This window comes from Lonchura striata, chromosome 11, assembly GCF_046129695.1.
Source record: "Lonchura striata isolate bLonStr1 chromosome 11, bLonStr1.mat, whole genome shotgun sequence".
NCBI classification, from domain to species: Eukaryota; Metazoa; Chordata; class Aves; order Passeriformes; family Estrildidae; genus Lonchura; species Lonchura striata.
Genome location: NC_134613.1, coordinates 6,040,356 through 6,064,353, shown reverse-complemented (window position 1 = coordinate 6,064,353; position 23,998 = coordinate 6,040,356). Strand labels below are relative to the sequence as shown.

Genomic DNA, 23,998 nt, shown 5'->3' with positions numbered 1-23,998 from the left:
CCAGGAGAGCTGCTCTGCCCTGGCGTATTTCCGCGCTCCCAAAGGTGGCCACGGCAAGCAGAGAGCAGGGCCTGGCTCCAGCCCCGTGCCAGCCCCGTGCCAGCCGCGGGGAGCCCAGCAGGGCAAGGAGGAGCAGGGCAAAGACTCGGCCAAGCAGCCCGGAGCCTCGGCGGGGCGCCCCGGCTGGCGCCTGGATGAGCAGCTCAAACAGGTCAGTGCTCCCAAAAACTCCATTTTCCCTTTCTCAGGATGCAAGGCCCCCCTGGTGCGTGAATTTCCCCACAAGGAATTGGCTTTGAGGATTTTCCTGCTCTGCGAGAGGCTTTGTGGGGTGGGATTTGGGGAAAAAGCTGGTGGTTTGTTGGTTTTAGGGGCAGGCAGCTCCCTGCTAATGCCTCAGCAGAGTTACTTCTTGTCAGAGGTACCTCGGGGATCTTGGAATTGTGGATTTTGGAGTGCAGGGAGATGTGACCTGGTCATGGGAGTCAGAGCAGTTTAAATTCCCTGTGTGGGAAAGGAAAGGAAAGGAAAGGAAAGGAAAGGAAAGGAAAGGAAAGGAAAGGAAAGGAAAGGAAAGGAAAGGAAAGGAAAGGAAAGGAAAGGAAAGGAAAGGAAAGGAAAGGAAAGGAAAGGAAAGGGAAAGGGGAAAGGAAAGGAAAGGAAAAAAGGAAAGGGGAAAGGAAAGGAAAATAAAGGGGAAAAGGGAAAGGAAAAGGAAAGGAGAGAGAAAAGGAGAACAGAGTTAGGAGCCAGCACGCTGCTGCCTCGTGGGAGGTGAATTCCAGGTTTGACTGAAGAATTACTGCTCCTTGCATCCCAGTGCCAGGGGATGGTGGAATTGTTCCCTTTGTTGCCAGGGGATTTCAGGGACTCTGGGTCTGTCCCTGCAGACTCTGGGGTGTTCCCAGCCCCAGCTCCTCAGCGAGCAGCCCTGGGGCTGTAAAACCCCCAGGGGAAGCTCTTGCTGCTGGTTTTTCTCTGAGGGGCTGGCCCAGGAGAGGGAGTAGCTCAAATGAGGTGGGTTTGGCACTCAGGGGCCATTGCCTCAGAATTTACTGGATGGGAGTGGTACAACTTCCTTTTGCAGGGCTCTGGCTGGGGAAAAGGAGGCAGGGCTCAGGTTTTATGGGGTCTTTTCTTTAAAAAAGCCAAATAAGCTCAGCCTAGTTGAGCTGGTTTTGTTTCTTGCCCAGCTGGTGCTTCTCCCTCCTGTTGGGAGAGCCCTGCAGATCTCACTGGTCATGAAACCAGGCAGGGTTTGTGTGGAAGAGGGGAAAAAAGTGGAATAAAACATCATTCCACATTTGGCACCATGTGCTTTGGCCCATTGCTGAAATTCAGGAGATCACTTCAATCCAGGAGCCCAAAGTACCCAAAACTCCAGCAGGAAAAACTCCAATGAAACCACTTTTGCTGCTGGGAAGGGCAGGAGTGGGAGGAATCCATGGACACCAGGTTCAGGAGTGAGTTACAAAGGAATAGCAGGGGCAGCTCTGGAGAACAGTGGGAAAATGTGGCAGGGAAAGGGCAGGTCCTCCTGTTGTCCCAAAATTTTTGGAGGTGGAGTGGCTTGGATCCATGGTTGGGGTTCAAATGGAGCTGCTGATTCCCAGTTCAGAGCTGGGGAACAAAGCAGGAGCAGGAGAGGGAGAGAATTGTGTGGGGAGCTCTGGGCTGGCCACTTCATCCCTTGGAATCTTTAATATCCAGGAATTTTTTAAAGGGATGAGTGCTTTCCTTTGTTATCCAGGAATTTTTAAAAGGGGATGAGTTCTTTCCTTTGCTTTTTCTCTTTAATGGGAAGAAAATCCAGGATGAAACAATTCTCCAGTTTGTTTCCAAAATTACTCCTGGATTAGTATTTTCATTTTTAGCTTCTCTTCCCAGTCCTGTGCCCTGCTCCTGGAGCATTCCTGGGATGCAGAATGCTCTTGGAAATGGGGGGAAAAGTCACTTCATTCCTTCTCTCAAGGCTTGCTTGTTCTTCTGGAAGCTTTGGGGAAAAGAATCCCCTTGGAATTGTGAGGCTGGGATTGCCCAGAGAAATCTGGGATCCACCAGGAAAACGAAGCCACTTCTGTCCCGTCCCAGGAAATCATTTTAGGACAAAGATCATGGGAATGAGCTGAATTTTGGGAATTTTGTCAGCACAGGGAGTGGAGGAGTTTATCCAGGAGAAGGAATTGCTGGGGGTTTGCTCTTCCAACCCTCTGGAATGCCCTGAAATCCATCCCAGCTCCTGGGAAAGGGTTTTTTTTTTTTGGAGGGGGGGAAAGAGGGATTTATTCCAGGAATGCCTGTTCCTGGGAAAGCTGAGCAGGGAAAATCAGGAGAACAGCTTGGTACTGCTTCCTCAGGAATGTGAGAATAAATCCCAGATTTCCAGCTTGGAAATCGGGAATGTGAGAGAACAAATCCCAGATTTCCAGCTTGGGAATCAGGAATATGAGACAATAAATCCCAGATTTGCAGCTAGGAAATTTGGCATGTGAGAATAAATCCCAGATTTTTAGCTTGAAAATCAGGAATGTGAGAATAAATCCCTGTATTTCCAGCTTGGAAATCAGGAGTGTGAGAGAATAAATCCCAGATTTCCAGCTTGGAAATAAGGAAAGGGAAGGAAAAAGGGAAGGGGAAAGGAAAGGGAAAAAGAAAAGGGGAAAGGAAAAGGAAAAAGAAAAGGGAAAGGAAAAATGAAAAGGAAGGGGAAGAGAAGGGAGGGAAAGGGAAGAGGAGGAAAGGGGATAGTAAAAAAAAAGAGAAGAGAAAAGAAGAGAAAAAGAGGAAAGGAAAGGAAAGGAAAGGAAAGGAAAGGAAAGGAAAGGAAAGGAAAGGAAAGGAAAGGAAAGGAAAGGAAAGGAAAGGAAAGGAAAGGAAAGGAAAGGAAAGGAAAGGAAAGGAAAGGAAAGGAAAGGGGAAAGGGGAAAGGAAAGGGGAAAGGAAAGGAAAAAAGGAAAGGGGAAAGGAAAGGAAAATAAAGGGGAAAAGGGAAAGGAAAAGGAAAGGAGAGAGAAAAGGAGAACAGAGTTAGGAGCCAGCACGCTGCTGCCTCGTGGGAGGTGAATTCCAGGTTTGACTGAAGAATTACTGCTCCTTGCATCCCAGTGCCAGGGGATGGTGGAATTGTTCCCTTTGTTGCCAGGGGATTTCAGGGACTCTGGGTCTGTCCCTGCAGACTCTGGGGTGTTCCCAGCCCCAGCTCCTCAGCGAGCAGCCCTGGGGCTGTAAAACCCCCAGGGGAAGCTCTTGTTGCTGGTTTTTCTCTGAGGGGCTGGCCCAGGAGAGGGAGTAGCTCAAATGAGGTGGGTTTGGCACTCAGGGGCCATTGCCTCAGAATTTACTGGATGGGAGTGGTACAACTTCCTTTTGCAGGGCTCTGGCTGGGGAAAAGGAGGCAGGGCTCAGGTTTTATGGGGTCTTTTCTTTAAAAAATCAAATAAGCTCAGCCTAGTTGAGCTGGTTTTGTTCCTTGCCCAGCTGGTGCTTCTCCCTCCTGTTGGGAGAGCCCTGCAGATCTCACTGGTCATGAAACCAGGCAGGGTTTGTGTGGAAGAGGGGAAAAAAAGTGGAATAAAACATCATTCCACATTTGGCACCATGTGCTTTGGCCCATTCCTGAAATTCGGGAGATCACTTCAATCCAGGAGCCCAAAGTACCCAAAACTCCAGCAGGAAAAACTCCAATGAAACCACTTTTGCTGCTGGGAAGGGCAGGAGTGGGAGGAATCCATGGACACCAGGTTCAGGAGTGAGTTACAAAGGAATAGCAGGGGCAGCTCTGGAGAACAGTGGGAAAATGTGGCAGGGAAAGGGCAGGTCCTCCTGTTGTCCCAAAATTTTTGGAGGTGGAGTGGCTTGGATCCATGGTTGGGGTTCAAATGGAGCTGCTGATTCCCAGTTCAGAGCTGGGGAACAAAGCAGGAGCAGGAGAGGGAGAGAATTGTGTGGGGAGCTCTGGGCTGCCCACTTCATCCCTTGGAATCTTTAATATCCAGGAATTTTTTAAAGGGATGATCTCTTTCCTTTGTTATCCAGGAATTTTTAAAAGGGGATGAGTTCTTTCCTTTGCTTTTTCTCTTTAATGGGAAGAAAATCCAGGATGAAACAATTCTCCAGTTTGTTTCCAAAATTACTCCTGGATTAGTATTTTCATTTTTAGCTTCTCTTCCCAGTCCTGTGCCCTGCTCCTGGAGCATTCCTGGGATGCAGAATGCTCTTGGAAATGGGGGGAAAAGTCACTTCATTCCTTCTCTCAAGGCTTGCTTGTTCTTCTGGAAGCTTTGGGGAAAAGAATCCCCTTGGAATTGTGAGGCTGGGATTGCCCAGAGAAATCTGGGATCCACCAGGAAAACGAAGCCACTTCTGTCCCGTCCCAGGAAATCATTTTAGGACAAAGATCATGGGAATGAGCTGAATTTTGGGAATTTTGTCAGCACAGGGAGTGGAGGAGTTTATCCAGGAGAAGGAATTGCTGGGGGTTTGCTCTTCCAACCCTCTGGAATGCCCTGAAATCCATCCCAGCTCCTGGGAAAGGGTTTTTTTTTTTTGGAGGGGGGGAAAGAGGGATTTATTCCAGGAATGCCTGTTCCTGGGAAAGCTGAGCAGGGAAAATCAGGAGAACAGCTTGGTACTGCTTCCTCAGGAATGTGAGAATAAATCCCAGATTTCCAGCTTGGAAATCGGGAATGTGAGAGAACAAATCCCAGATTTCCAGCTTGGGAATCAGGAATATGAGACAATAAATCCCAGATTTGCAGCTAGGAAATTTGGCATGTGAGAATAAATCCCAGATTTTTAGCTTGAAAATCAGGAATGTGAGAATAAATCCCTGTATTTCCAGCTTGGAAATCAGGAGTGTGAGAGAATAAATCCCAGATTTCCAGCTTGGAAATAAGGAAAGGGAAGGAAAAAGGGAAGGGGAAAGGAAAGGGAAAAAGAAAAGGGAAAGGAAAAATGAAAAGGAAGGGGAAGAGAAGGGAGGGAAAGGGAAGAGGAGGAAAGGGGATAGTAAAAAAAAAAGAGAAGAGAAGAGAAAAAAAGAGAAAAAGAGAAAAGGAAAAGAAGAAAAAAGAAAAGAAAAGAAAAGAAAAGAAAAGAAAAGAAAAGAAAAGAAAAGAAAAGAAAAGAAAAGAAAAGAAAAGAAAAGAAAAGAAAAGAAAAGAAAAGAAAAGAAAAGAAAAGAAAAGAAAGAAAAAGAAATTGAGAGCATTGCCCAGCTCCTGCCCTGCAGAGCCCCACAGGTGAGTTAGGATCCCGAGGCAGGACAGGAGGATTTGCTGCAGGATTTCTCCAGGTGCCACAGGATTTCTCCAGGTGCCACACTCGTGTGTGGCAGTGCTGGCACTCCTCTCCTCGCTGGCATTCCCAGGAGCTCAGGCTGCACGCAGCCGTGCCAGCAGCTGCAATGTTTTATTCCCTTGCACTCTGTTTTTCTCCCTCTGGGGTGAATCGGTGAGTCTGGGCTGGCCCTGAGGATCCCTCTTCTCACCCCAAATCAGTCTTGGGCTGATTTCTCTGAGTCCTTGGGAACAGGAGGAATTCAGGATGAGGCAGCAGCTTCCTGTTTGCTCGTGGGAACACGTGAAAGGAGCTTAATAAAAAAAAAGGCAATGAATCGGTGAAACCTCAGCCCTTCCCTTCCCCATCCTCCCTGCCATTCCTGAAATCACTCAGATGTTTTCAGGGGCTGCCTTTGAAGCTGGGGCTGCTGAATTGAGCTCTGTTATTAGCGGGGGTTGGTTCCCATTGCAGGGGAGCTGCTGTGGGCAGTAATTACCCCTTGGCTCTCCCTGCCTGAGAACTTGCAGCTCGGGGCAGCAGCCCTGATCTTAATCAGCGTTTGTTGGACAACACTTTTCTTTCTGAGAGCATCTGTTTCACTTCCTAAGGCTTAACTCTGCCCACAAAAGGAATTTCTCTGGATTCTCTGATAATCCTGAAATTGCTGCTCCCGTCCCTTCTCATTGACTGAACCCACGGGGCAGGGGAGGGCTCATCCCCAGGTGAGGATTTTAGCAGATTCCTGGCCTAGAAAAACCCTAAAATCCTCTGTAAAAGCTGTGTGCAAGGTGAGGAGGTGCAGGATGAGGCTGGGTTTCACAGGAGGAGCGTTGCTATCACACAATAAATGAGTACACAGAAGCCTGGGAAACTCAAAAAATACCCAGTTTTATTTAAACATCTGGGATTTATAAAATTCCAAAGGTGACTGTGGATTGGAGGATGGAATTAGCACCTCTCCAACCACACTGCTCCAAAGATCCATCAATCATTTCTCTCCACCCACAGAGAAATATGGAAACTATTCTATTTATCCATGAAATTGTGTGGGAACTCTGACTCTCAAATGTGTAAATGCTATCAGAAGGTTAAAGGAGTTCTAGAAAAACTTTAAAACTTTCAGAAGAACTCGAAAAGAAAACTTAAAAACAACAGAGGAGTTTTTATTCCTCTGCTCTGGAAGGTCCTGCAGGGAGTGTTTGTCACCTGGGTTTGTCACCAGGGCTTAACTGGCAGCCTGGTTTGCCCTGGCCATGTGGGCTTGGCCCTCATCAGATACTCCAGGGGGTAAGCCAGATACTCCAGGGAGTGAATACTCTGGGATCAGATACTCCAGGGAGTAAATATTGCCAGATACTCCAGGGAGTAAATACTCTGGGATCAGATACTCCAGGGAGTGAATACTCTGGGATCGGATACTCCAGGGAGTGAATACTCTGGGGTCAGATACTCCAGGGAGTAAATATTGCCAGATACTCCAGGGAGTGAATGCTCTGGGGTCAGATACTCCAGGGAGTAAATACTCTGGGATCAGATACTCCAGGGAGTGAATACTCTGGGGTCGCATACTCCAGGGAGTAAATACTCTGGGGTCGGATACTCCAGGGAGTAATGCTCCCAGATATTCCATGGAGTAAATACTCTGGGGTCAGATACTCCAGGGAGTGAATACTCTGGGGTCGGATACTCCAGGGAGTAATGCTCCCAGATATTCCATGGAGTAAATACACTGGGGTCAGATACTCCAGGTAGTAAATACTCTGGGATCAGATACTCCAGGGAGTGAATACTCTGGGATCAGATACTCCAGGGAGTGAATACTCTGGGATCAGATACTCCACAGAGTAATCCCAAATGGGCCTGGGAGCAATTGCTGCTGCAGCTGGGCAGGGGCAGGGGGCTCCAGTGGTGCCCGAGGTGGTGGTGGAACAGGGAGGACTGTGGTGGCCCAAGAAGGGCTGGGGTGGCCCAGGGATGGCTCTGGTGGCACAGAGGGGGCTCTGGTGTCCCCCAAGGTGTCACCGGCCCAGAGGAGGGCTGTGGTGGCCCAGGGAGGGTTGTGGTGGCCCCTGAGGTGTCAGTGGCCCAGGGGAGGGCTCTGGTGGCCCCCAAGGTGGTGGTGGCCCAGGAAGGGCTCTGGTGGCCCAGGAAGGGCTCTGGTGGCCCTGGTCCCTCAGGAGCTCCCTTGATGCCCTCTGGGGATGATTGGCTTCTCCTGCCCTGCCTGCAGAGGAGCAGCTTTGTTGTGCCCGCAGCAGTGCCAGGGAAGTGGGTGCCAGGGAAGTGGGTGCCAGGCTCCCTGGCTGGTGGAAGGGATGGGATTGTGCCAAGGGCATTGGCCCGGGCTGCAGGGAGGCAGTGCTGGAAGATTTCCCTCAGAACTTGTGGGCATGGGAAACAGCCTGGACCCAGCTCCAAGGATGGACCCAGCTCCAGGAATGGACTCAGCTCCAGGGATGGACCCAGCTCCAGGGATGGACCCAGCTCCAGGAGAGACTCAGCTCCAGGGATGGACCCAGCTCCAGGAGAGACTCAGCTCCAGGGATGGACCCAGCTCCAGGGATGGACCCAGCTCCAGGAGAGACTCAGCTCCAGGGATGGACCCAGCTCCAGGAGAGACTCAGCTCCAGGGATGGACCCAGCTCCAGGGATGGACCCAGCTCCAGGGATGGACCCAGCTCCGGGGATGGACCCAGCTCCAGGAGAGACTCAGCTCCAGGGATGGACCCAGCTCCAGGGATGGACTCAGCTCCAGGGATGGACCCAGCTCCAGGGATGGACTCAGCTCCAGGAGAGACTCAGCTCCAGGGATGGATTCAGCTTCCAGGAGGGATTGAGCTTCCCTTGGATGGATTCAGCTTCCATGGATGGATTCATCGCTCCAAGGATGAATTCAGCTTCCCAAGGATAAATTCCATGGTTTAATGCAGCTTTCCATGGATGAATTCGTCTTCCCAATAATGGATTCAGGTTCCCATGGATGGATTCAGCTTCCCATGATTAAATTCCATGGTTAAATTCAGCTTCCCAAGGATGAATTCAGCTTACCGTGGATGAATTCCATGGTTAAATTCATTTTCCCGTGGATGATTTCAGCTCTCCATGGATGAATTCCATGGATGAATTCAGCTTCCCGTGGATGAATTCCATGGTTAAATTCATCTCCCCATGGATGAATTCAGCTTCCCATGGCTAAATTCAGCTCCCCACAGATGTTTTCAGCTTCTCAAGGATGGATTCCATGGTTAAATTTAGCTTTCCATGGATTGATTCGGCTTCCAGGGATGGATTTCATGGATGGATTCGGCGTCCAGGGATGAATTCCGTGGATGGATTCAGCTTCCCCAGGATGGATTCAGCTTCCCAAGAATGAGTTCAGTTTCCCAAGGACGGTTTCGACTTCCCAAGAATGAAATCATCTTCCCATGGTTCAATTTAGCTTCCCAAGGGTTAATTCAGTATTCCATGGATGAATTCATCTCCCCATGGATGAATTCATCTCCCCATGGATGAATTCAATGGAGGAATTCAGCTTCCCTTGGATAAATGTCATGGATTAATTGAGCTTCCCAAGGATGAATTCCATGGTAAAATTCAGCTTCCCAAGGATGAATTCAGCTTCCCCAGGATGAGTTCAGCTTTCCACAGATGAATTGAGCTTCCCAAGGATGAATTCCATGGTTAAATTCAGCTTCCCGCTGATAAATTACATGGATGAATTCAGCTTTTCCAGGATGAGTTCAGCTTTTCCAGGATGAGTTCAGCTTCCCCAGGATGGATTCAGCTTCCCAAGAATGAGTTCAGTTTCCCAAGGATGGTTTCAGCATCCCAAGGATGAAATCATCTTCCCATGGTTAAATTCAGCTTCCCAAGGGTGAATTCAGTGTTCCATGGATGAATTCATCTCCCCAAGGATGAATTCCATGGATGAATTCAGCTTCTCATGGATAAATTTCATGGATGAATTGAGTTTCCCAAGGATGGGTTCAGCTTCCCATGGATGGGTTCAGCTTCTCCAGGATGGATTCAGCTTCCCATGGATAAATTTCATGGATGAATTGAGCTTCCCCAGCATGAGTTCAGCTTCCAGGGATGGATTCAGTTCCCCAGGATGAGTTCAGCTTTCCATGGATAAATTCAGCTTCCCAAGGATGAATTCAGTATTCCATGGATGAATTCAGCTTCCCATGGATAAATTTCATGGATGAATTGAGCTTCCCCTAGATGAGTCCAGCTTCCCCAGGATGGATTCAACTCCCCCAGGATAAGTTCAGCTTTCCAAGGATGAATTCAGCTTCCCCAGGATGAATTCAGCTTTATTCCCAGCTGCTGTTCCGTGCTCTGCCCCCGAGACAGCCGTGCTCCATCCCACACCTCCACCTCCCTGAGGAGCCCTCTCCATGTCCCTTGGCACTGGGAAATGTCCCCAGGCCCTTCCCAGAGCAGCAGGAGGAGGTGCAGGAGCTCCCCAGCTCAGGTGACAGTGGGTGACTGTCGGAATCCGAGGCATTGATGATCCTAAAATTGTAGAAAGTCTCTGTCTGTCAGCCCCGCTGCCAAAGCAGAAGCCATAATTGGTCTGTGCTGGTTTCCAGGTTGTTTATTCTGTTTATCTCTCACATGTTCTGCTGCCCTGCCCAGCTCTGTCCTGCAGGGCAGCGTGTGGGGCTCTGCCCTCAGTGGGATGTGACAAACATTAAATACCAGAAACTCCCTGGGCTGCATTTACAAGAACGTGCCAATATCTGTCACCTACGTTGGACAGTGTGTCCCCAGCCTGAACCAACAGAAAAATGCCAACAGCACAGTTGGAGACATGGAGGGCATGGAGAAGGAGAAAAAGGACAAGGCAAACCCAATTTCCTCCAGCTTGTCCCCTTTGGACCCCTCATCTAGAATCCTAAAATTTTACTTTTGCACCCATGCCACACTTAATTATTCCTTATATCAAACCCTCAGAGCTGGTAATTCATGCTGTAAGATTGAAAACTCTTTTCCATGGACAGAGATCACAGCCAGTGTCTCTGGGGGCTCTGTCCAGGGGGGTTCCTGAGCCCTGCCAGGGTTTTAGGCCTTCCAGGGCAGCCAGAGGGAATTCCTGGATTCCCACAGGTGACACAGGTGACAGCCATCCCTGCTGTGCTGATGGCCAGATGGCCAAAGCCTGCTGCCTTCAGCTTCCCCCAAGCTCCCAGGGTGGAGCTGTGGAAAATGGGATGGATTTATTCTCCTTATTCTCTGCCATTCTGGTCTAATCACTCTTTTCTTTTTACCTACAGAGAACAAGCCAAATATGTTGTGTTTAACTTTTCAGGAGTCTTTAAAAGTTTTATTCCTAGGAATTATCCCAAGTTCAAACCCACTGGAGGGAGGGAATTGCCTCCTTTAACCCCTCTTCTTTCTCATCCCCGCCCTCAAATGGAGTGGAATAAGCTCTCAGCATGACCAGAATTCCCTCTGGAAGCAAGTTCTGCCTCTGGATTTATATCCTGGGGAAGGGTCAGAAAGCTGAATCTGCACAAATCCCTGAGCCCTGGAGTGTGCAAGCGCCAGGCTGGGAAAATCCTGCTGCCTCCTTTTCCTCCCACTCTGCCTGATTCTGGCTGCTCCATGGGTTTGATCCCAGTTTTGAACAGTTTTAGAAGCAGCTGGATGCTCCTAATTAGCCAAAAATCTGTGGGTTTAATCTGTGCTGAGGGAGAAAGGAGATTGGGATGGATCCTGCCGTGAGCAAAGCCAGCCTGGAGAGGGCTGGGAATTGATCCTGTGCCACAAACAGCTGACACAGCACAAGTGGCAATAATCCCCCATTAAATACCTCTCAGTTGCTGGGGCTCCCTGGCTAATTGACTTTCCAGCAGGAATTAGTGGCTCAAACCAAATCAGCAGCAGCAGGGAGCTCCTGCCGGGCTCGGGATGGGCCATGGAGCCATGCACGAGCTGCTCATCCTCCTCATCCAGTGAGTGCCCCACAGCCACATGGCTCTGGGACTTTGGGGGGCTGGAGCACCTCCAGAGTTCCTAGGGGGTGCTTTTGGGGTGCTGGGACATTTTCTCTCCATGTGTTTGTCCCGGTGGATTTGGTTCTTCCCTTTCCAGCCCACCCTGGACTGGGATTTTGTGGAATTGGTGGTTTTAGGATGCCTGGATTTATTTCAGGGTTATCCTGGCCTTCCATCCAGCTGGAGCTGCTGAAGCACCTCCAGAGATCCCAGGGGATGTTTTTGGTTGCTGGGATCTTTTCTCTTCATGTGTTTGTCCATGTGGATTTGGCTCTTCCCTCTTCCTGGACTGGGACTCTGTGGAGTTGGTGTTTTCAGGATGCCTGGATTTATTTTAGGGTTATCCTGGCATTCCATCCAGCTGGAGCTGCTGGTTTATTTGAGGTGCTGGAGCACCTCCAGAATTCCCAGGGGGTGCTGGAGCCTTTTCTCTGTGTGTGTTTGTCCAGGTGGATTTGGCTCTTCCCTTTCCAGCCCACCCTGGCCTGGGATTTTGTGGAATTGGTGTTTTAAGGATGCCTGGATTTATTTCAGGGTTACCCTGGCCTTCCATCCAGCTGGAGCTGTTGGAGCACCTCCAGAATTCCCATGAGGAGTTTTGGGAATGCTGGGACCTTCTCTCTCCATGTGTGAATTTGGCTCTTCCCTTTTCCAGCATGCACTGGGATCAGGACTCTGTGGAGTTGGTGTTTTTAGGGTGCCTGGATTTATTTCAGGGTTATCCTGGCCTTCCATCCAGCTGGAGCACCTCCAGAGTTCCCAGGAGCTGCTTTTGAGGGTTTTTGCACCTTTTCTCTCCATGTTTGGCAGGGTGGATTTGGCTCTTCCCTTTTCCAGCATGCACTGGGATCAGGACTCTGGAGTTGGTGTTTTCAGGATGCCTGGATTTATTTTAGGGTTACCCTGGCCTTCCATCCAGCTGGAGCTGCTGGTTTATTTGAAGTGCTGGAGCACCTCCAGAGTTCCCAGCAGGTGGTTTTGTGGGGTTTTGCACCTTTTCTCTCCATGCTTTTGGGATCTTTTTCTCTGTGTGTTTGGCAGTGTGGATTTGGCTCTTCCCTTTTCCAGCATTCACTGGGATCAGGACTCTGTGGAGTTGGTGTTTTTAGGATGCGTGGATTTATTTCAGGGTCATCCTGGCTTTCCATCCAGCTGGAGCTGCTGGAGCACCTCCAGAATTCCAAGGAGGTGCTTTTGGGGGGTTTTGCACCTTTTCTCTCCATGTTTGTCCACATGGATTTGGCTCTTCCCTTTCCAGCCCGCCCTGGACTGGGACTTTGTGTAATTGGTGTTGTCAGGATGCCTGGATTTATTTCAGGGTTATCCTGGCCTTCCATCCAGCTGGAGCTGCTGCTTTCCAGCCTTTGGAGACCGTTCCAGCGTGGTGATTCCCAAGTGGAATAGGGCTTAACCAGATTAATCCTTTTAATGAGTCTTAATCCAGCAAAGCTGAGCTTTCCATTTCTCTGGGGGTAAAATCCACATCCTGCTGGAGTCGGGGCAGCTGGGCTGGCAAGCAGCTTTCCAGGGGATGATTCCCCTCCTCCTGCTCCTGCGGGGATGGCAGGGCTGTGTCACCTGGAGCTCAGGAAGGAAGGGTGACACCTTTCACCAGGGGCTCTGGGATGTGCCCAAAATGAGGAGTCAAATCAGCTCTGAAGGTGCTGGATCTCATCCCAGCAGAGCCCCAGAGGAGTTGACATCCTGCTCTTCAGCAGGGGAGGGAATGTGGCTGGGAGGGGAAATTGCTCTTCCCATTTTGTGTGAGAGATCCCAGGATGTGAAACCCCCCCCCACCCCGAGGTTCCCCTAATGAGGAAACCCCTCGACAGTTTTGTGTTAAAATTAAGAAACAAACAGAACTTTTGTTCTTTAGTTTTAGTTAAAAAACTTTAGTTTTTTCAGTCTTCAGGTTGTTGGTTCTTTTTTTTCTCTTATCAATTCAATGCACCATCTATATACCAAAAAAAAGCACCAAAAAACGCACAAGTTGAAAGTCTTTTAAAGCTATTTTGTTTAATTAACTCTTAAACCTTAAGTAATTAATTATTTTTCTGTCCATGAACCATCTGGATTGTGGCTCTTTCTAAGCAATCCCTCAACACTGCAGGAAATGGAGCAGATGAAGAACAAGGAAGAGATCCAACAGCACCCAAATTCTTCCATCTTGTCCCCTATCCACCTCCATACTAAAACCCCAAAACTCTTTAAGTTTTTCACCCTGTGATAAATTGTGTTACACTCTGTTTCACACACCGTAGATCCCAGTTCATCCCAAAGTTCTAGAAGCTTCCTCCATGAAGGAAGATTAAAAGCAGTGTTCTCCCAGAGATCAGAACTTACCAGAACCAACAAAAATATTCCCCACACCCTGAGATCCAGCAGCAGGAAATGGTGACAGAACCACAGATGCCCTCCCCTCCTTTCTCACCACCTCGGCCTGAACCAGCAGCTGCTTTTCTGTGTGTTTCTGGCTCAAAATCCTAAAAATTCTGAAGCCTTTCCTTGGGAATTGTCTTGGTTTGAAAAGACAGGAGTCTGTGAAGGAAGGCAAGAGCCTCCTGTGAAATGGAAAAGGTAAACCCCCTGCCTCTGAATTACCACAATTTCAAAATTAAAAGCTTCTTAGGCAAAGATATGGGAATGGGAATAACAGTTCTTTACTAGGAGAAAAACTAAATAAGAATAATTTTAAAAAATTATGTAATTAGCACAAAGAAAACTAGTGATGGAGTCAGAAAGCTGACACCCCGAGGAGTCAGGGTGTTGGTAACAGTCCAGTTAAATGGTGGCTGCTCCTCCTGCAGTGGCAGATGAAATGCTGCTGAAGGGTGAAATCTGTACAAGGGTGGAGTTTTCTCTGAAGGTCTGGTGATAGAGTAGATGGGCTTGGTTTTTCTCTGAAAATCCATTGGAGAAGAAGTTCCTCCTCTGTGAATTCAGCAGAGAAGAAGCTGCTCCTCTGGGAATCCATCGGAGAAGAAAGCTGCTCCTCTGGGAATCCATCAGAGAAGAAAGCTGCTCCTCTGGGAATCCAGTGGAGAAGAAGTTCCTCCTCTGGGAATCCATTGGAAAAGAAAGCTGCTCCTCTGGGAATCCATTGCAAATGGAGTTCTTCCTCTGGAAATCCATTGGAGAAGAAGTTCCTCCTCTGGGAATCCAGCAGAGAAGAAGCTGCTCCTCTGGGAATCCATTGGAGAAGTTACTCCTCTGGGAATCCATTGGAGAAGAAGCTTCTCCTCTGGGAATCCAGCAAAGAGGCTGCTGATGTCCAAAAAAAAGTTGATTTTTTGCAGGTAGGGCTGCTTGGCTCCTCCCTCTGGGCGGAGCATCTCACAATGGGATGATGGAACTGTGCCCCTCAGCTCAGGAAGGACGTTGAGATGCTGGAGGAGGCAACGAGGCTGGAGAGGGGCTTGGAACACAAGGAACGTTTGAGGAAGCTGGGGCTGTTCAGCCTGGAGAAGAGGAGGCTCAGAGGGGACCTCATTGCTCTCCACAGCTCCTGAAGGGTGGTTTAGACAGGTGGGGTCGGTCTCTCCCACCTGCAGCACTGGCAGAACAAGAGGACACAGCCTCAGCTATGTCAGGGAAGGTTTAGTTTGGACATTAGGAAAAAATTATTCACTGAAAGAACAATAAAATACTGGAATTGTCTTCCTAGGGAGGTGGTGGAATCACCATCTCTGGATGTGTTTAACAAAAGACTGGACATGGTGCTATGGTCTAGTTGGGTGTTAGGGCATGGGTTGGACTTGATAATCTTGGAGGTCTCTTCCAGCCTCGTTATTCTGTAATTCTGTGATTCTGTGAACTTTCCCAGTCATGCAGGGAGTCCTTCAATAGCCCACTAACAGCAGATATCTCCCTGGAGGGAGACATTTTGGAAGAGATAAGAAAACTGCCCCAGCTCCAACAGGTGGCAAACAGACTCGATGATTTTAGAGGTCTCTTCCAACCTCATTATTCTGTAATTCTGTGTGATTCTGGGATTCTGTGTGATTCTGTGAACTTTCCCAGTCATGCAGGGAGTCCTTCAATAGCCCACTAACAGCAGATATCTCCCCAGAGGGAGACATTTTGGAAGAGATAAGAAAACTGCCCCATCTCTAATAGGTGGCAAACAGATTTGATGATTTTAGAGGTCTCTTCCAACCTCATTATTCTGTAATTCTGTGTGATTCTGTGATTCTGTGAACTTTCCCAGTCATGCAGGGAGTCATTCAATAGACCACTAACAGCAGATATCTCCCCAGAGGGAGACATTTTGGAAGAGATAAGAAACTGCCCCAGCTCCAATAGGTGGCAAATAGACTCAGTGATTTTAGAGGTCTCTTCCAACCTCATTATTCTGTGATTCTGTGTGAATCTGTGATTCTGTGATTCTGGGATTCTGTGTGATTCTGTGAACTTTCCCAGTCATGCAGGGAGTCCTTCAATAGCCCATTAACAGCAGATATCTCCCCAGAGGGAGACATTTTGGAAGAGATAAGAAAACTGCCCCACCTCCAATAGGTGTCAAACAGACTCGATGATTTTAGAGGTCTCTTCCAACCTCATTATTCTGTGATTCTGTGAACTTTCCCAGTCATGCAGGGAGTCATTCAATAGCCCATTAACAGTAGATATCTCCCTGGAGGGAGACGTTTTGGAAGAGATAAGAAACTGCCCCAGCTCCAACAGGTGGCAAACAGAATCCGTGCTCACCTTACAAGCCAGGACAGGAATCCTTTGCTGTTTTTGCCTCCCCAGAACGGCGGCGGGAGCTGGAGCGACGAAGGCGACGGCTGCCGGGGAAGGGAAATCTCCCGAGACTTTGCCAAGGTCTGTCCGGGCACTTGGGGAAATTTGGGGAGCTTGGGCAATTTGGGGAATCCTCCCCTGACCCCATGGCAGAGCCCTCCCTGCAGGGGATTTGTAGGAAAATTGCTTTGTCCTGCAATTCGGGGCTGGTTTGTTGCCTTGAATCAGGTTGCAATATTTAATTCTTACTGAACTAATGATGAAAAACCAGATTTTGGATATTTAAAGGCTTTAATCCAGTTTTTCTCCAGCTGGGAGGAGAATATTCTCCCTTTGGAATGCTGTGTTTGTGGATTTGAATGTGTCACAGCAGCTGGAGTTGAAACTAAGGCAGCTCTGCTCTTCCAGAGCTTCCCAGGAATTCAGCCCCAAAAATCTTTTGGGATGCACTGCCTGGGGAACTTCAGTTTAATGATCTGGGCATTTAAAACCCAAATTATAAATAATAAATGTTAACACATATTTCTATTCTATAAAATATTTATATTTTATAAGTATTTCTATAAATATAACATAAATTATCTATTTTATAAAGACATTTTAGAAATATTTATTATAAATAATAGAAACACAAAATACTTATAAATAAATAAAAATTATAAATAGTAAATTATTCCTGTAACAGATAAATTCTGGGCTGATTGCTGGCATTTCTGAAGGCTTTTGCTTTATTTGGAAGCAGGATCCATTTTGGGGAATCCTTTCCATTTTGGGGAATCCTTTCCATTTCTGGGCTTCTTTTCCAGTTCTGGGGATCCATTTGATTTCTGGGAATCCATTCCATTTCTGGAGATCTTTTCCATCTCTGGGGATCCATTCCATTCCTGGGGTTCCATTCCATTTCTGGGCATGTTTTTCATTTTCATTTTTCTTTTCCATTCCTGGGGATCCATTTGATTTCTGTGAATCCTTTCAATTTCTGGGGCTCCATTCCATCCCTGGGGTTCTTTTCTGTCCCTGGGGATCTGTTCAATTCCTGGGAATCCATTCAATTTCTGGAATCCTTTCCATTTCTGGGGTTCTTTTCCAGCTCTGTGAAGCCATTTCCTTTCTGGGGCTCCATTCCACCCCTGGGGCTCCTTTCCATTTCTGGGAATCTGTTCCAGTTCTGAGGATCCATTCCATCTCTGGGATCCATTCCATCCCTGGGGCTCCTTTCCATTTCTGGGAATCTGTTCCAGTTCTGAGGATCCATTCCATCTTTGGGATCCATTCAATCAATGAATCAATTCAATTTCTGGGGCTCCATTCCATCCCTGGGGCTCCATTCAGTTTCTGGGAATCTTTTCCATCCCTGGGGCTCCATTCCGTTTCTGGGGATACTTTCCATTTCTGAGAACCCATTCCATTTCTGGAATCCATTCCATTTCTGGGGTTCTTTTCCAGCTCTGTGATTCCATTTCCTTTCTGGGGCTCCACTAAATCCCTGGGGATCCAGTCCCTTTCTGGGGATCCTTTCCATCTCTGGGATCCATTCCTAGGAATCCATTCCATCCCTGGGGCTCCCTTTCTGGGGATCCTTTCCCTTTCTGAGGATCGTTGCCATCCCTGGGGATCCATTCCACCCTTGGGGATCCATCCCTGGGGCTCCACTCCATCCCTGGGGTTGTTTTCCATCCCTGGGGCTCCTTTCCATTTCTGGGGATGTCTTCAATTTCTGGGGATCCATTCCTTCCCTGGGGTTCTTTTCTATCCCTGGGGCTCCATTCAGTTTCTGGGAATGTTTTCCATCCCTGGGGCTCTTTTCCATCCCTGGGAATCTGTTCCATTTCTGGGGATCTGTTCCATTTCTGGGGATCTGTTTCATTTCTGAGGATCCATTCAATTTCTGGAATCCTTTCCATCCCTTGGGCTCCATTCCATCCCTGGGGTTCTTTTCCATCCCTTGGGTTCCATTCACTTTCTGGGAATCTTTTCCATCCCTGGGGCTCTTTTCCATCCCTGGGGATCTGTTCCATCCCTGGGGATCTCTTCCATTTCTGAGGATCCATTCCATCCCTGGGGCTCTTTTCCATTCCTGGGGATCAGTTCAATTTCTGAGGATCCATTCCATTTCTGGAATCCTTTCCATCCCTGGGCTCCATTCCATCCCCGGGAATCTTTTCCATCCCTGGGGCTCCATTCACTTTCTGGGAATCTTTTCCATCCCTGGGGCTCTTTTCCATCCCTGGGGATCTGTTCCATCCCTGGGGATCTCTTCCATTTCTGAGGATCCATTCCATCCCTGGGGCTCTTTTCCATTCCTGGGGATCAGTTCAATTTCTGAGGATCCATTCCATTTCTGGAATCCTTTCCATCCCTGGGCTCCATTCCATCCCCGGGAATCTTTTCCATCCCTGGGGCTCCATTCAGTTTCTGGGAATCTTTTCCATCCCTGGGGCTCCATTCCATCCCTGGGGCTCCTTTCCATCCCTGGGGCTCTTTTCCATCCCTGGGGCTCTTTTCCATCCCTGGGCTGCACTCCAGCCGTGGCCCCCGAGCCCCCAGGCCCCTCTCCATGTCTCCCCTCCCTGCCTGTGCTTTCCTCCCCCTGGCAAAGGGCAGAATTCCGGAATTCTGTCTCATTTTGGCTCCTTCCCCCCCAGCTCTACGAACTGGACAGCGACCCCGAGCGCAAGGAGTTCCTGGATGACCTCTTCATCTTCATGCAGAAGAGGGGTGAGTGACCTTTCCTTGGAGTCCAGGAGGGAGCCAGGCCAGGAGACGGGATCCTTCCCTTAAATCAAATGAATTTAAATTAAATTACATTTATTTATTTATTTGTTGAATTAATTAGAATTAAATTAATTTAAATTCGCCTTCAATTTCTTCGCTTTCTGATGTAGTGCTGCTGTTTCCATGCCCTGAGGATCCCAGGCACCTTTTCCTGGGAATTCCCAGGGTGCCAGTGATCCCAGTCCAGCTCTCAGAGCAGACTGGTGATAATTAAAATGTCTTTAATTGCGGTGGTGGGTAACAGAAGCACCTCAGAACGTTTGGGGTGCCCTCTTGTCCCTCCAAGGGTGTCAGTGGTCCAGGGAGGGCTGTGGTGGCCCCTGAGGTGTCAGTGGCACAGAGCAAAGTGTTTCCAACATCCCAATCCAGGCTGAAGAGCTACCTTTTCCTAAAAAAACCCCAAATCCAGCTCCTTTGTGGGGTTTGGAACACCAGGGGAGGGTGGCACTGCATTTGTGGGGTTTGGAACACCAGGGGAGGGTGGCACTGCCTTTGTGGGGTTTGGGACACCAGGGGAGGGTGGCACTGCCTTTGTGGGGTTTGGAACACCAGGGACAGGGTGGCACTGCCTTTGTGGGGTTTGGGACACCAGGGACAGGGTGGCACTGCCTTTGTGGGGTTTGGAACACCAGGGACAGGGTGGCACTGCCTTTGTGGGGTTTGGAACACCAGGGACAGGGTGGCACTGCCTTTGTGGGGTTTGGGACACCAGGGGAGGGTGGCACTGCCTTTGTGGGGTTTGGAACACCAGGGACAGGGTGGCACTGCCTTTGTGGGGTTTGGAACACCAGGGACAGGGTGGCACTGCCTTTGTGGGGTTTGGGACACCAGGGGAGGGTGGCACTGCCTTTGTGGGGTTTGGAACACCAGGGACAGGGTGGCACTGCCTTTGTGGGGTTTGGAACACCAGGGACAGGGTGGCACTGCCTTTGTGGGGTTTGGGACACCAGGGGAGGGTGGCACTGCCTTTGTGGGGTTTGGGACACCAGGGACAGGGTGGCACTGCCTTTGTGGGGTTTGGAACACCAGGGACAGGGTGGCACTGCCTTTGTGGGGTTTGGAACACCAGGGACAGGGTGGCACTGCCTTTGTGGGGTTTGGAACACCAGGGACAGGGTGGCACTGCCTTTGTGGGGTTTGGGACACCAGGGGAGGGTGGCACTGCCTTTGTGGGGTTTGGAACACCAGGGACAGGGTGGCACTGCCTTTGTGGGGTTTGGAACACCAGGGGAGGGTGGCACTGCCTTTGTGGGGTTTGGAACACCAGGGACAGGGTGGCACTGCCTTTGTGGGGTTTGGAACACCAGGGACAGGGTGGCACTGCCTTTGTGGGGTTTGGGACACCAGGGGAGGGTGGCACTGCCTTTGTGGGGTTTGGGACACCAGGGACAGGGTGGCACTGCCTTTGTGGGGTTTGGAACACCAGGGACAGGGTGGCACTGCCTTTGTGGGGTTTGGAACACCAGGGACAGGGTGGCACTGCCTTTGTGGGGTTTGGAACACCAGGGACAGGGTGGCACTGCCTTTGTGGGGTTTGGGACACCAGGGGAGGGTGGCACTGCCTTTGTGGGGTTTGGAACACCAGGGACAGGGTGGCACTGCCTTTGTGGGGTTTGGAACATCAGGGACAGGGTGGCACTGCCTTTGTGGGGTTTGGAACACCAGGGACAGGGTGGCACTGCCTTTGTGGGGTTTGGAACATCAGGGACAGGGTGGCACTGCCTTTGTGGGGTTTGGAACACCAGGGACAGGGTGGCACTGCCTTTGTGGGGTTTGGGACACCAGGGGAGGGTGGCACTGCCTTTGTGGGGTTTGGAACACCAGGGGAGGGTGGCACTGCCTTTGTGGGGTTTGGAACACCAGGGACAGGGTGGCACTGCCTTTGTGGGGTTTGGAACTCCAGGAACAGGGTGGCACTGCCTTTGTGGGGTTTGGAACATCAGGGACAGGGTGGCACTGGGTTTGTGGGGTTTGGAACACCAGGGACAGGGTGGCACTGCCTTTGTGGGGTTTGGAACACCAGGGACAGGGTGGCACTGCCTTTGTGGGGTTTGGGACACCAGGGACAGGGTGGCACTGGGTTTGTGGGGTTTGGAACACCAGGGACAGGGTGGCACTGCCTTTGTGGGGTTTGGAACACCAGGGACAGGGTGGCACTGCCTTTGTGGGGTTTGGGACACCAGGGACAGGGTGGCACTGCCTTTGTGGGGTTTTCTTCCTGGCAGGGTAGCACAGCAGGGCTGGGGGTGATGCCTTGGGAAGGCTGAGCTAGAGCAGAGACCAGACTGAGGTCAGGAATGAAGCCGGGATTTATTAAAAGGATCTCCTCAGTGGATCCACCTGGGCAGCACCAGAGCCCAGCCAGGGCTGCAGCCAAGGTGAACCAAAATGGTCCCAAAAAGGGAAAACTGGTCCTGAGGTGTCTCACTTCTCTGAGTTCTGCTTCATTTGCATATTGGGGTTCATTGTGCAATTACAGCTTTAGGTGGTGAATCCCATCCTGCTTGTTTTTCTCTCTCCAGCCAAAGCTTGCAGCTCTGCATGGGGTCAGGGATTGCAGCTCTCCATGGGATCAGGGATTGCAGCTCTGCATGGGGTCAGGGATTGCAGCTCTGCATGGGGTCAGGGATTGCAGCTCTCCATGGGATCAGGGATTGCAGCTCTCCAGGGGATCAGGGATTGCAGCTCTCCATGGGATCAGGGCAGGATCAGGGATTGCAGCTCTGCATGGGATCAGGGATTGCAGCTCTGCATGGGATCAGGGATTGCAGCTCTCCATGGGATCCCCAGAATCAGGGATTGCAGCTCTGCATGGGATCAGGGCAGGATCAGGGATTGCAGCTCTGCATGGGATCAGGGATTGCAGCTCTGCATGGGATCAGGGATTGCAGCTCTGCATGGGATCAGGGATTGCAGCTCTGCATGGGATCAGGGATTGCAGGATCAGGGATTGCAGCTCTGCATGGGATCAGGGATTGCAGCTCTGCATGGGGTCAGGGATTGCAGCTCTGCATGGGGTCAGGGATTGCAGCTCTCCATGGGATCAGGGATTGCAGCTCTCCAGGGGATCAGGGATTGCAGCTCTGCATGGGATCAGGGCAGGATCAGGGATTGCAGCTCTCCAGGGGATCAGGGATTGCAGCTCTGCATGGGATCAGGGCAGGATCAGGGATTGCAGCTCTCCATGGGGTCCCTGTTCCTTTTCATCCCAGCTCTGGAGAACCAAACCCCATAAATCTCAGGCTGAACCCCTGAACCAGCCAGGATTTTTCCTTGGAGAGGGGTTTGAGCAAACCAGGAGCTGAGACAGCGCAGGGGTGGAGTCGATTTGCTGCTGTAAAATGCATTTTCCCTCTGTTCAGCTGGGAATTCCCACACCCCACAGAATTACTGTGCCTCCCTTCAAAGAAATTCTGCTTTTCTTGAGATTTGGCTCAGAATTATTTTAAATCACTGTGGACTTCCCCAGTTTCCTGGGGAAAACCTGTTCCTTCTGGCTGCCTGATGCAGCATCTCCCCTGAACATATTTGCAGTGGGAAGAGCAGCTTTTTATTTACCTGCTTGTGGCTTCAAAATGTCTCTTCCGTGCCTATTTTCCACTCCAGTGGGAGTGAAATATCCCATTTCACCGGGATTTCAACGTCTCTGTGCTGAACAAACCCTGGGGATTCTCACCTCCTTTGTTCCTTGCTGTAAAATGGACACTTGTGGAGGAAATTGGATAGGGAGGGTGGGAGGTGGTTGGGAAAGCAGAGCTGGGTGTGATTAAATGCTCTTTGTGCAGGACAAGTTGTGGCTTAGGCTGCTGGAAATCCCTGTGTGGAAGGGAATCTCTGGCATGGAGGCCAAGCAAAGCCCTGAAATTCCCTGGAATTCTCCTCAAACCCAGCTTTGGGGCAGTTTTCTTCAGGCTGCCTCTCCAGGTTGAGGTGTGGCTGCCAGGTGTGGCCGAGGGAGGGTGGAGGAGAGGAGAACAAAGCCCTGGGGCGGTGTGGGATGGCAGGGAGGGTCCCAGTTCATCCCTCACCGTGGCTGTGCCAGACCCTCTTCCCCAGGTGATTCCTGGGTGTAATCCCAGCCATTCCAGGCTTTCCTGGGGCTCCAGAGGGGACACTGAGGAACAGGGAACTCCCTGGAACAGGGAGATTGTATTGGCACTTAGTTAATCAACACTTGTTCTTTTTTTATAGTTTTGTTCAAGGCAGCTCCTTTTTCTTCAAGAATTCCTAATTCCCCAGTTGCTGTTGAATCCCTCTGATGGTTTCTTCTTTTCTTAAAGAAGCTTTGGAGCAAGTGCCCATTACCTGTAGGTGATCTGGGCACGAGTGGGTGCACCCACACTTGGTACCACGTTCTTCTCTTAGGCAGCTGCTGTTACCCCACACCATTTACATTTACGTTTACATCTACCCCCTGTGCTGCCCTGGTTGTTACTGCCCTCAGTGAATCGTTTTGACAGCATTTTCAAGATTTCTGCAGCCCACAGGACCGTGGCTGCAGCAGTGAGACGTGAGGCTGCATCTCGCCCCTGAAGGGCTTCAAGGGGAACATGTATTAAGCTGTAGTGTTGGAGGGTGCTAACATCAATAAGGCATAATTAAAAAACCCTCATCAGTCATCAGATGTGATTTTTAGGGTAACACAAAACTATTTTGCTAAGGACATCCTGTGAATTTCTGATAGTTGTAGGGGCCAAATCAGCTATATCTACTGCAGTTCAAGAGATTAGGAAGGAGGAAAGGCTTTTCAAGAGAAATACAGGCTGGATATTAGGAAAAAGTTATTTATAGAAAGGGTGATAAAGTTCTGGAAAGGCTGCCTGGGGAAGTGGTGGGTCCCCATCCCTGGATCCCTGATAAAGTTCTGGAATGTTCTGCCCGGGGAGGTGGTGGGTCCCCATCCCTGGATCCCTGATACAGTTCTGGAATGTTCTGCCCGGGGAGGTGGTGGGTCCCCATCCCTGGATCCCTGATACAGTTCTGGAATGTTCTGCCTGGAGACGTGGTGGGTCCCCATCCCTGGTGTGTTTAACAAAGCCTGGATGTGGCTCTGGGTGCCAGGGTTCAGCTGAGGTGCTGGGGTGGGTTGGACTCGATGATCTCCAAGGTCTCCTCCATCCTGGTCACTCTGTGAATTGTGTGGGAGACATTCCCTCAAAGGGCAGAGATGTTGATGGCTCCAGTCAGCCTTCCTCTGG

At 49.9% G+C, this 23,998-nt stretch overlaps 1 protein-coding gene across 1 annotated transcript in view; it reads left to right on the top strand.

Moving 5' to 3' along the window:
• The window catches only part of ARID3B (AT-rich interaction domain 3B), a 43,692-nt gene that overhangs the window by 5,715 nt on the left and 13,979 nt on the right, over positions 1-23,998 (top strand). The window contains exons 2-4 of the mRNA XM_077785800.1: positions 1-211; positions 16,035-16,106; positions 18,671-18,743. The exon at positions 1-211 is cut by the window's left edge and continues 402 nt beyond it. Of these exons, the coding sequence (XP_077641926.1) occupies positions 1-211; positions 16,035-16,106; positions 18,671-18,743 (356 nt within the window). The remainder of the gene's footprint in view (positions 212-16,034; positions 16,107-18,670; positions 18,744-23,998) is intronic.